Below are 12,044 nucleotides of genomic sequence, written 5' to 3'. Positions count from 1 at the left end.
ACTTGTATTCAAATTAGAGATTATTCAGGTATCTGTTGCATCCTGCTTTTGCCCAAAGACTTTGAAATCCTGTGCCAGGGCAGCTCCGGCTGGACGGGCAGCCCCAGGGGGTGGCAGAGCCTCAGGGCCGCCTGGTCTCATCCATGCTGAGGGGGGGCTCAGGGAGGTGCGTCGCCGTAGTGACGGGTGAGAAGCCGAGTCTGGACCACGGACATTTGCCTGAAAGGGAGGCCGCTGGGCAGGGCAGGCCTGCAGGACCTCGTCCAGCTGTCTCTGGTCCCCTCGGGAGGGAGGGAAGCACCTGGCAGTTTCGGTTTCCACAGGAAGCTGCCTGCTCCCGTCTCCCCTCCAGCCAGCTGTGCTCTCTGCCCTGCAGCTTCGAGTGGCGGCCCCCGCCTGGAGAGCCCCCCAGGTGGGGACAGCCCCTCGAGCTGCAGACAAGGAAGCTCTGGGTTGAGGGGCCAGGGCCGAGCAGAGCCCCTCGTCCGGCCTCCTGGGCCTCAGAGGATGGAGCAGGGTGCGACACACCTGGGGGCTGCGAACTGGAACAATACCGTTCTGACTTGCAGTTTTTTGTCACCTGCTTTAGAATATCGGGTCCCGACCCTGGGTCTAGAAAACGCTGTGGTGGTGGAGGGGTGGAATGGCGTCTGTCTGTGCATCCGTCTGTCCAGACCTCCTGAGAAACAGGAGGGGAGAGGCAAGGGCCATGCGCTCAGAGCCTCCCGGGGAGGATACCTCCTGGCCCGGAGGCTGAGGTGCTGCCTGGCAAGAGTGGGTGCGTGGTCAGCAGTGGGGCTGGGGTGGCGGGCAGTGTCCTGGGGAGGTGTGCCCTGGGACCCCTCAGTAAAGTGTGATCTCTCTGAGGTCCATGGTCTGGGTGTTGGGGTTCCTGTGTCTGGGCTGTCACCCTGCTCACAGCGAGGCTGGAACCCTAGACCTTTTGTCTTATAAAGAGGACCCGGCTGTGGGAAGACCCCCCCCCCCAGCCCCAGCCCCCAAGCTTTTTGAGGGGCCCTGTCAGCCTGGGAGGCAAGCGTTCCAGTGCCCCTCCCGCTTGACCTCCCTCCCACCATGCTGCCCCCTCCCAGGGCCTGTGAGGTCGGGGCTTTCCACGCACTCAAAATGCACCCCGATTTGGGAGGAAAGGAGGAAGCGCTGGGAGCCCCAGGGCGGGTGAATCCCCACTTCCTTCCACAGGGCCCCTTCTTCACTCCTGACAGGGGCCTTGGCTGGGGAGGGGGTACAGACAGGGGGTCGCAGCCAGGATCCTGCAAGGGGTGAGAAAGGTGGGCCTGGACCCGGGGCTGGGCCAGGTAAGTGCTGGGGTCCTCCCCTTCCATCCCCAGACTTTTGGGGGCTGGCTGCCACCCGCACATCATAGATGAGGAGACAGGCCTGTGGGGTCCTGGGTGAGTGATAGAGATGGTTTCCAGCCCAGCCTTCCTGACCTGGTCTAACCTGAGCTGACAGGTCTGGAGGGCATGTCTTCAGGGTGGCCTCCCTGACTCCTGGCCAGCATGAGGGCCAGGCCTTGGTTCCCCATCCACCAGGCCAAGGGCACCGGGGACACTGGTCACGTCTCTAGGGCAATGACAGTTCATCAGTGTGGCTCCTGGGGCCGTGAGTAGACGGGGCCCAACCCTCTGCAGTCTGACGTGTGCGCCTTCTTCCACCAGCTGCTCCAGGCCATGAGCCCCCCAGGCCGTGAGCCCCCTGGAGCTTCCTCTCAGGAAGGGACTCCTTGCTGCACCCATAGAGTGAAAGCCACAGTCAGAGTCCCCCTTGCCCCATGAGCCCTCAGCTGCATGGAGTGGCCCTCAGAAAGCCTGAGCTCATTTCAAGGGCAGGCATGAACCTGGGGCAGGCCCAGCCCGCTTTTCTGAAAGTTGCAGAGCAGAAAGGAGCACAGGGCTTTGACCCGCAGCCTGGGGTAGGCGGCCCTCCGACATCAGCGGGGTCGTTGCTCTGTCCAGCTGTCAGCTGGGGTGCCTGCAGCATCTGCCCTGGGCTCCCTGGAATGGAGCCAGCAGACCCCACCATGGGCTCTCAGAGGGCTCAGCCCAGGGTCTGGGCTGCCAGGTGTGGCTCCCACACTGGAGTGCTGAGTTCCGGGGGGGGTCCCTTTCCTGAGGCCCCACCCAACTGCGTTTTCTCCCAGGGAGGGTGCTGGGCAGACAGGGAGGCTCCAGCTCTGTTGGTGACTTACTGTGTGACCTTGGTTAGGTTTCTTGGCCCCTCTGTTTTGTCTTCATGTGTGCAACCAGGTCAATGATGCCTTTGAAGGATTACTGAGCAGAAGCCGTGCCCAGGGCCAGGAAAGACTCTGGAATGGAGCAGCCCTCACCTCTGCCCCCATCCTGCACCTTCCTCCAGGGAGCAGCCTGTCCTTGGGGAACAACCTCGGCGGTCCCTCCTCTGTCCCTGCAGTCATGGCCCCGAGCCTCTGCTGTCTGAGGAGCAGGCCTGCGTTGTCACAGAAGGATTGCCCAGCCCCCAGCAGTGCCACCCAAGCCCTCCCACCCGGAGCAGAGGTGGCCACGTCTGAGGGGTTCCCCACTCAAATGCCACCCTGGGTGGGTGAGTCCAAATCTGAGCCAGCCCCCTCCCGCTTGGGAACTGGGGAAGGAGTGTGTGCACCCTGGTGTCTGGCCCAGGCCTCCAGGGCCAGATAGGTGAGGTACGAATGGAGGTCAGCAAAAAGGTTCCTCCATCCCTGGGATGGAGGATATTTAGCGGGTCAGTGTTTCCAAGGCAACAGGACCCACTGGGATGGCGGGAGGTGCCTACCCTCCCTGCAGTCAGCATCTCCCTCTGGCCGCTGTCCCTCCCCAGCCCTCCCTGGGCCTTTCCTGGAAGTGCTGCTTGGTGGTGGTGGGGCACAGTGGACCAGGGCGCTCTTATCACACCTGCTGGCACGTGATCTCAGACGGCCAGCCTCCTCATCTGCTGTTTATAAGCCACCTGCCTGGGTGTTCTGTGGCTTGGCAGTCCCTTTCCCTTTCTGGGCCCTGTGCCCCCCTGTAGAGGACACGGGGAGAGAAGACGGGAGGGCAGGTGGCCCAGCACCGTCCATGCCTCCGGCTGTGGGGGAGGGAATGCTGGTGCCCATGGGAAGGGGCTGGGACGGGCTGCCCCGGTCTCACCCCCAGGCCTGGGTCCAACTCAGCCCTGGGGCCACATGCTGTGTGACCCCTGGCAGGTCACTCCAGCCTCTGGGCCTCAGGTCCTGTCTGACAGCAGCTATGATCTAGCATCTAGAGACCAACACAAGCCACTCACCGGAGCCCGTGTGCTGATTGGCACAGTTGCTGTCTGCGGGTGGTTGAGTCGCCTGGACATGGGGTGCATTCACCACCCAGTGCTGGGCACCCTGGCAGCAGTGCTCTGGGTGCTGAGAGTGCCATGATAAACAAACAGTGGAGCCAGCGCACCAGGGAGATGGGATAAATAGGCACGGAACTGCCTTCTTTACCAGATAGAGTAATAAGTGAAGGGGAAACAGCAGGAAAGGAGGCCTGGCACACATGTTGGGGGTGAGGGGAGGGTAAGCAGAGCAAAGACTTGAAGAGGGGGTGGGAGGGGGCCGAATGGAAGAGGAGTCCATGGGGAGGGGACAGTCCCAGGGTGGGAGGGTGTCTGGGGTGTTGGTGGGGTGGCCATGCACCAGCTGGATAGAGGGGGAGGGTGGGCACGGGAGTGGGGGCAGGGGAAGCCCCCAGAGGGTGTAAACACAGAGGACAGGTGATCCCAGGCTGACTTTTCTTGAGTTCACTCTTGTAAACAACGGAATGGCAAATTGACTTCCCAGAGTCCCACGAGAAGAGCCTGTCAACACCCCACCCCCAGAAGACCCTTGGATGGGGTCCCCATGGATGCCACCTCCATCCTGGGTTACCCTTTGCCAGTCACTGCCCGCCCCAGGGTGTCTGCCTGCCCTGCTGTGCCGGTGGGACCATACGAGGGGTTTTAATGCTGAGACTTTGATTAACCCCATTGCAGCCCTACCTCTGACCCCATCACCCGCGTGAATGAGCCCAAGTCCAGCAGTGGCCCCTCTTTCCCCTCCCTTGGACTCTCCTCTGCTACTGCAGTTGTGGAAGTGAAGATGTGAGAGGTTAACACCAATGCCTTTGTTCTCAGTCAAGACACTTTGAGAAGTGAAAGTCTGGCTCCTCTAGCTACCCGCCAAGGGACCACTTCCTTCAGGAAGCTGGCCTGGATTGCACCCTGTCCCCTGGGCATCACTCCTGCCCCCAGCTCTGTCTTCTGAAGCTTGGATTTGTTGTCTGATGGGTGGAGAGGACGTGGGTGGCCGGAGTCCTCCTGCTGGCTGGCCCTGGAAGTCTTGCCCCCGGGCTTGTGGGATGGGACGGGGTGGAAACTGCAGGTCTCAGGGAAAGAGTGCTCCACATTTACCCTGGGGGGTACCCCCACTCCTTCCAGGACCTGGGTTGGAGTGCAGCCCTCCCTCCCCAGACTTATGCTGGGTCCTGACAAGGGGCATGCGGGGATGGGGGCAAGCTGCACCCCTGCTCCTCTGCTCTGGAGTCTGGCCTGGGGCAGGTCAGGAGGTCCTAGAAGATGGGCATGGAGGGAACACACAGGTGTTTGTCCTGCTGTCCTCTCTCCAGGGTTCTCCCACTCCACTCCTCTCCTGGTCCATCTCTCAGCTCCTTCCCCTCCTCCCTTCCCACTCTTCAGGTCAGGGAGTGTCCCCCAGACTTTTGTGCTGGCCAGGCAGCTCTGTTTGATCTGTATCAGTGGTTTCTCTTCAAACTGTCCACACTGTTGTCCAGTGGTCATGCGAGCAGTTTCCTGCCAAGACCAACTGATCTGGCAGGTGTCCAGGGCTCCTTCCACCGTAATGGACCCCCACTCCCATCTGGCCCTGCATCCATCCTCAGGGTCAGTAGAGCCGGGTCCAAGCCTGCCTCTGCTCTTGCCTGCTGTGTGCCCCTTGGAACCTTGATATCTTCTGAGATGGCAGTCACAACAGCACATGGGGCTCGGCAGCCCTGAGCCAAGATCCTGACACAGGAGCCCCCAGCACCATGTGGTCAACAAGAAGTGGAGATGGGCCTGGGGAGGAGAAGGAGGCCCTGCAGGATGAGAGCAGAGCAGGGACAGGACAGCCATCCCGCGTGAGGCGACGGTACAGAAGTCAAAGGACAAATCGCTCACAGTACTTTGCACAGAGACACAGATGGATGGTCACTGTGGGGCTTGGTCCTCAGTCCCACACTGCACAGAGGGGCTGTGGATTCTGCTGTCTGCCCAGGCACACGCCAATCCCAGATGCCCCGGGCCCTCCCAGTATGAACTCCCCAGTGTCCATAGCTGACTGTCTCCTGACAACCCTGAAAGCATGGCCAAGGGCCTCGGCTGATCAGAAAGTGGGGCAGCGACCACACGGGCTTCTGATAACCTAGCTCCCCTCTTGCAGGGTGTAGCCCTTGAGGCTTCCTGACCCCCGTGGCAGCTGGAGACCACAAGCCCAAGCCCTGTCCTGGCTGTGCTGGAGGCGGCCATGCAGGCCCTGGGCTCCTTTGCCCCAATCCTGCTGCCTGGAACGCAGACAGGATGGTTGGAGCTCAGTCACTTGGAATGGGATGGCCCTAGATTCAAAAACCACTGTCCTTTTCAGAAGAGGAGGAGAGGCTACATTAAGATGGGGGCAGAGATGGGAGGGACGTGGCCACAAGCCAAGGATGCCTGGAGCCCCCAGGAGCTAGAAGAGACAGGCGGGACTCTCCCTTGGAGCCTCTGCAGGAAGCCCAGCCCTGCCATCCTCCTGATTTCAGACTCTGGCCTCCAGAATCGGAAGGAGGAGATTTCTGTTGTAATTCACCTATTTGTGGTGATTTGTTACAGCCTCCCCAGGAAATTAATACAGCAGGGAGGGGCATTCCAGACAATGTTTCAAAGGATCACTTGTGGTTGGGGGAGGCGGGACAGGAGGAGGGAGACAGGGGAGGGAGGGCAAGACCACTTGGTGACCTCTGAACCCCACCCCTGTGGCCAGGTGACCCAAGGCGCCCTCCACGAAGCTGCCTCAATTGGACCCTCTGGTGATGGGACACTCCCTGTCTCCCTGCAGATCTTCCACCTGGGTCCCACCTGTTTCTCTCAGGTGACACTGAACAAGCCTGACTCAGTTTCCCCTTTAGGCATTGCTCCAGAGCCTCCTTTGCCTGAGGTACCACTGCCAATGTTCTGGATCCACCTCTCGTTTGTGGGGTTCAGCACCTCACACACACGACTTGCCCTTTTTTTTTTTTGCTCACACCTTGCGGCATGTGAGGTCTTAGCCCCCGCAGTGGAATATGGAGTCTTACCACTGGACTGCCAGGGAAGTTGGGCACCTGATAGGTCTGAGTGCAGTGAACACCCCCTAACCAACACTGTTCCTTTCTGTCTGCTGCTGTGGCCACACACACCTCGGGGACGCACCAGTGGGGGTGGGTCTGTCCCTGGTCTGTCGTCACCCCCACCCTTGGCCCCACCCACGCTTCCTACCAGCAGGAGGGCAGCGCAGGGTTCACGCAGGTTCTCAGACAGACAGACTCAGCTTTAGAAGATATTACTTACTATTCTTTTAGTGGTTTAGGTGCTACTTGACATTTGGAATCTCAAAGCTTTACACAGACTCTTGGGAAGCCTGCAGGATGGACCCACTGACCCAAGGCCTGTCCTGGGCCCCCCAGCTCCCGTGGACTCCAGCCCAGCCCCACCTGCCGCTTCCTGTGGTGGAGGTGTCCAGCACCTGGGGGCCTAGCATCTGCCCCTTTGGGGGGGGGACATGGGGTGCTGGATGTCTCCCCACATGTCTGTCTGTCCCATGGGGCCAGGTGATTTAGAGAAGATGGACCACAAGTTCCTAAAAGCCAGAGTCCCAGGACGGGGACCCCATGCCCAGGCAAGCCCCCAGGTCGACGCACAAGCCAAACGCCTCCCTGCTTTCCCTCCTCCCCGTGAAGCCTCCCAGGTGAGACGCACTGCGGACGGGGTGGCTGGGGCTCTGCTTCAGAGGTGCTCAGCCCACCTGGTCCGGAGGCCCGCAGCCCAACACCTGGAGTGACATTGTGAGCGCAATGGGTGCATCACGTTTCCCGGCCTCGGTCCCCTTCCACACAGACACGCCGCCATCCATCCGAACACGGCCACAGCCCACAGCTCGCAGACACCCACCTGCTTCCCCCTACCCCCACCCCTGGCTTTGAGAAGCTGCTCCTTGACCCTTTCATGGAGCCGAAGGATGGGACGTGACACACGAGGAACCTGAGGCCCAGGTGAAGAGGGACTGGTCCCAGGTGAGGAACGACGAGTGGTCCCAGGATGGTGGGGGTCAGGCAGGGCCACCCTGGGGAAGGAGGGACAGCTGTGTGGTCGCAGCTAGAGCTGGACGGGACCAGAGGCTGTGGTCAGCCCAAGGGCAGGGTGGCCATTTCCCAGGCCGGTGACTGGCACCTCCCTGGCAACATCTGAGAATCACCTGCAGCACGCTAGTGACTATGTGGAGAGGCAGGGCTGGCACACCCCGGGGCCCCAGTCCTGGATGCGCTGAGTGCCCGGTAGAGCTCGTGTAGGGAGCTGGCCCTCGGGTCCCTGGCTGGGGCAGGTGGTACCTCTGCAGGGGAGATGGGCTGTCTGGGGTTGGGGTGCTGGGATGACTCAGGCCTGCTTGCACCCTGCAGGTGACTGCAATGAGACTTGCGGGTCTGTGTTCCTAATCCATGACCACGTGGCTATGGCTGGTGAGCAGGGCCTCCTGTGTGCAGCCCTGCAGGCCCCTGAGTCCCGGGAGAGCCAGGCAGGTGATCCTGCAGCTTGGGCCCACAGCCTCCTACACCCCCCAGTCAGCAGCCCCCGGAGGTCCTCCCTGTGTGACCACCTCTCCCTGGCACTGGCTCCACTGCTGGGAGCCCTGGCAGGTTGCTCCTCAGTGGGGGCAGAGCAGGTCCTGGACGACCACTCGCTCCTGGGGCCCCGGACCAGCCCCTCTCCATCTGGCCTCAGTTTCCTCCTCTGACCTCCAAGTCTTGGGGGTCCCCAGCGCTCTGCACACCACCTTTCTCATCGACTCCTGGGGCACTGCTCACTGAGCAGCCTCCACCTCCAGCGTCTGCCTTTGGGTGGGGCCCCCCGTAGGCCTGGCACCTGCCAGTCCTCTCTGGCCACCTGCCCCAGCTGCACAGGTCTGTGCCCAGCGGGAGGCTGTGCTGATGTTGGACATGAGTCAATAGGCCGGGAAGCACAGCAAGGGGATGTTGCTGCCTCGTGCCACCTGCTCAGCGCCGCCCCCCCCCCAACTGGTCCCATCCCCTTACCTGGACCGCCCTTCCTGGGGCCCCGGGACGTTGAGCAGCTGGTGGACGCCGAGGGCCCACTGTCCAGCACGGGGGACGCCCGGGACATGGAGCCAGAGGGTGGGTTCAGGAAACTGAATCCTGCTGAGGTGGGAGGTGGGCAGCAGCGTGTAGCCTGGTAAGCCCCACGCTCGGTGCCTTTCTCAACCTCGTGGGCCCTCGAGGGAAAGACACGGGCCTCGGCCAGCCTGGACTCCTCTGAACTGGAGGTCTCTGTCCCCCAGACCGCTTCAGGCCTTCTCGCAGCCGCCTGGGGAAGGGGTGGGCAGCCGCAGGGGCTCATGTGATGCGGGGCGGGTCTGGGGAGGCGCCGGTGTCTGGGGAGGCGCCGGTGGGGGAGGTCGCCTGCAGCCTGCGGCGAGGCAGCCAGCTGTGTCACCGTGATAGTGCCGCTGGTCGGGGAGCAGCCGTGCAGCTGTGCCCACTGCTTCCTCAACAGGAACCATCTGGGCCGGGCCCTGCCCAGCCTCCCCTCACGGCAATTCCGTTCTGACTTCCCAACAACTTCCTCCTCCAGCCCGGCCGGTGACACTCCACCCACCATGAGCCTGGCCCGCTGGGCGTGCTTCCTTGACCTGGGGTGGTGCGGGGGGCGTGAGGGCGCAGATCAGCAACAGGAGGGCAATGTCCACCCTGGCCAAGCCTCCCAGCCCAGTCCCGCCTGCCTATCTCCCCACCAGCCTGGCCCATCCTGCAGCTTGGGGTGGTCTGGGGGTCTCCACCCTCTCCTGACCTCAGCCAGACTTCTCCCAGGGCCCTCTTCCCAGGGCCAGCTGTTCATGGCCCTCACTCGTAACCTTGAACCTGACTTCTGGGTCAGCCCTGGTCTGATCCTAGTCCTGCCATTCAGGCTTTCCCCTGCAGCCTGGAGGTCCTGGCTCCCACCCACCCTGAAAGTGCTGCCCACTGGTCTGGGCAAGGAAACCCCCTCTCTGAGCTTGTCCTCCTGGCTGGGGTCTCCTTGGAGACCCTCACCCCATTTCCTGATGGACACCTTGGGGAACAGTCAATTCAGACTCACAGATGGAATTTGCTGAGAGTGTGAGGCTGCTCCCCAGTCTGAGGGATGACAGAAACCATGCCAGGGCCCTCGGTCACCTCTCAGACTGGACGTGGGTGTCCCAGACCCCTCACCCAGCACAGAGGAGGTGAGGATGCTCCCTCCAGAGGCACGTAGTCACTTGGTGAAGGTGGTGACCACCATGGGAAGACCCCTTGAAGGAGACAGCCTACCCCTTGTCCTCCACTGGCCTGTCAATCAGTCCCTGGGGACCCAAACTTGGTGCAGGCTCAGGGCCTCAGACCGGCCAAAGGTGTGCAGCCCGCAGCCCCAGAGCTCACGCATTTTGACAGACTGAATTGAATTTCTAGGTAATTCCTGCCCGTGGGGAGCAGTCTGAGCAGTGCAGAGAGCACAGGGCAGTCAGTGAGAACCCCGTCCATGCCCCCGCTGCTTTCTTTCCCCAGAGGCACCGTCTCCACAGGTGGGCATCCTTCTAGAGCCCATGCAGCACAGACCCTGTCTGTTCTTGGAAGGGGCCACCACGTGCACGTCTCCTGCAGGCCAGGCTGCCCTGAGTCCCCAGGGTTCAGATGGAGAGGACGGTCCTGGGAGCCAGGGCTCAGTCCCCAGAGTCTGTGCCATCCTCACAGCCCCTCCTGGTCTGCCCTGCTCCAAGTCAGGGTGGGATCCAGGGTCACACTGGCCACCACCTCCCTGCCCCCCCCGACTCAGTTTTCTCGGTGTGCATGACGCCCTGATCACCGTGGTCCCAGCTCCCAGGCCGCTCAGGATGGAGACAGCGGAAGATGCCGGGCACAGCCTGCCTCAGGGTCCATGGTGCAGCTGTGACCCCCACTGCTGCTGGAGTCCTGTGTCACCCTGTTTTCCAGGCTTCAGATGGTGGGACCTCTCCAAGCTGGGGGGTGAGAGGGTCTTAGGGGGGCGCAGGCCCCTCCCCTGTGAAGGCAGTCCCCACCCTGGCTCTGGGCAGATGTTCAGGGCACCTTGCACCTGCGGGGCACCCCAGATGGGACACTTCCACTTTCGTGAGGGGCCTCTCATCCTGCCTGGTTTTCTGATCAGCAGGGCCGACAGAGGTTGAGTTGAAATAGAAGAAAGTTGTCCACGAATAGGGAGCGGGTGCCACATCGCCCTTGGTGGCCATCTCTGGAGTGTTCGCCTGCTCTCCACTCCCCCCGGGCCGGGCAGTTGGGGCTTGTGGGGAAGCAGACGTTGGTTGCGGCTTTTGGAGCTGGGCTGCCCAGGAGATAAGGCGCCCAGGAGGAAGCGGCTGCAGTAGGAGGGGTGGGGCCGCTCCCTCCAGAGGCCACGGCTGCCAGCACCCTGTGTGGCGGGGAGGGGGCGAGGGGACTTCTCTCCCACGGGAGGCAGACATTCAACCTATAAGCCCCTAAGAGATGTGCCTCATGGGGCAATCAGGGCAGGTGATTTGGAAGCTGTGTCTCAGGGATCAGAGCTGCCCCTGGGGAGGTGAGAGGAAGTGCATTCCAGATAGAAGGGCCTTGAGGTGGTCACAGCTCCAGGCTTTCAGGATTCTCTAGGACAGCCAGGGTGCTGGAAGGAGGTCAGTGGAGACCAGTGGTGAGAGGTCACTGGGCGGAGGGGGGCAGGGAAGTCATAGGATGGGTGTCTTATTTCTGCCTCCTTTCCTGTCCTGTAGGAGCCCCGTGACTGCTGGGTAAATGAATGGCTCAATGGGAGGTGGATAGATGGATTAATGGGTAGATGGATGAATGGGTGGGTGGATAAATGATGGATGGGTGGATAGATGGGTAGATGAATGGATCACAGGAGGATGGTTGGGTGGATGGAGGGATATGTGGGTGGTGCATGGATGGCTCACAGGAGGATGGGTGGAGGGAGGGATGGGTGACTGGTGGATGGACCAGTGGAAACACAATTCTATGCACATCTTAGGTAAGCTGTGCTTTAGAGAGCAGGGACCGCGACTCACAGGGGTGACATTCCCAACCACAAAGCCCCCCAAAGAGGGATATGAGACACAGGACAGCCCCAGAGAAGGCCCAATGGGGAGATGTGAGCTACAGGGGAGCCAGGACAGCCCAGCACTCTTCAACCCAGGGCCTGGCAGGTGGCTAACCTCTGCTTCCAGGTCTGGAATGAAATGTGGCCTGATGGTGGTGGTGCACTCGCTCAGGACAGACAGGCAAAGCCAGTCCAGGGCTGGACCCCCTGGCCCACCACTCCCCAGTCAGAGTGTCACAAAGCAAACTCAGGGTCACAGGGAAGGGCCACTTGCATCCTGGGTTGATACATGGGAATCCCGCACATAAGGTCAGGCTCTGGGGCTCCTGGAGGCAGTCAGCACACTTACTGGCAGGAAGAGCTCTGTCTTTTGGGGCCAGAGGCTGGAGCCCACGCAGAGATGAGCTGGAGGACAGTGAGCTGGTAGCAGGCGTCCCGACCCTCTGGTGCTGTGGGCACCTCTGATGTCTGGTGAAACCCACGAGCCTCGTCTCAAAGCAGTGTTGTTGGGAACATGAATACATTCACAGAAGTACAAAGGAAACTCTTTTCATCCATATACAGATGCCAAACTGTTAAGATCTTTCTGATGTAGTAATACACATGCTTCTCTATTTACCGTAGCTGTGAGTGAGAACTGTGACATCAGATGTCACAACAGCCGA

At 61.3% G+C, this 12,044-nt stretch overlaps 1 protein-coding gene across 4 annotated transcripts in view; it reads right to left on the bottom strand.

The window, feature by feature from the left end:
- Positions 1-8,611, bottom strand: part of CBFA2T3 (CBFA2/RUNX1 partner transcriptional co-repressor 3) — a 77,748-nt gene extending 69,137 nt beyond the window's left edge. For all 4 annotated transcript variants that reach the window (XM_081511936.1, XM_081511938.1, XM_081511937.1 and 1 more), the window contains exon 1: positions 8,331-8,611. In XM_081511936.1, the coding sequence (XP_081368062.1) occupies positions 8,331-8,418 (88 nt within the window). In that variant the 5' untranslated portion in view covers positions 8,419-8,611. The remainder of the gene's footprint in view (positions 1-8,330) is intronic.
- Positions 8,612-12,044: the final 3,433 nt, after the last annotated feature.

The sequence above is a fragment of the Giraffa tippelskirchi genome, chromosome 7 (genome assembly GCF_054371585.1).
Source record: "Giraffa tippelskirchi isolate mGirTip1 chromosome 7, T2T-mGirTip1v1.2.pri, whole genome shotgun sequence".
Classification (NCBI taxonomy): domain Eukaryota; kingdom Metazoa; phylum Chordata; class Mammalia; order Artiodactyla; family Giraffidae; genus Giraffa; species Giraffa tippelskirchi.
This window is presented reverse-complemented; position numbering and strand designations above follow the sequence as displayed.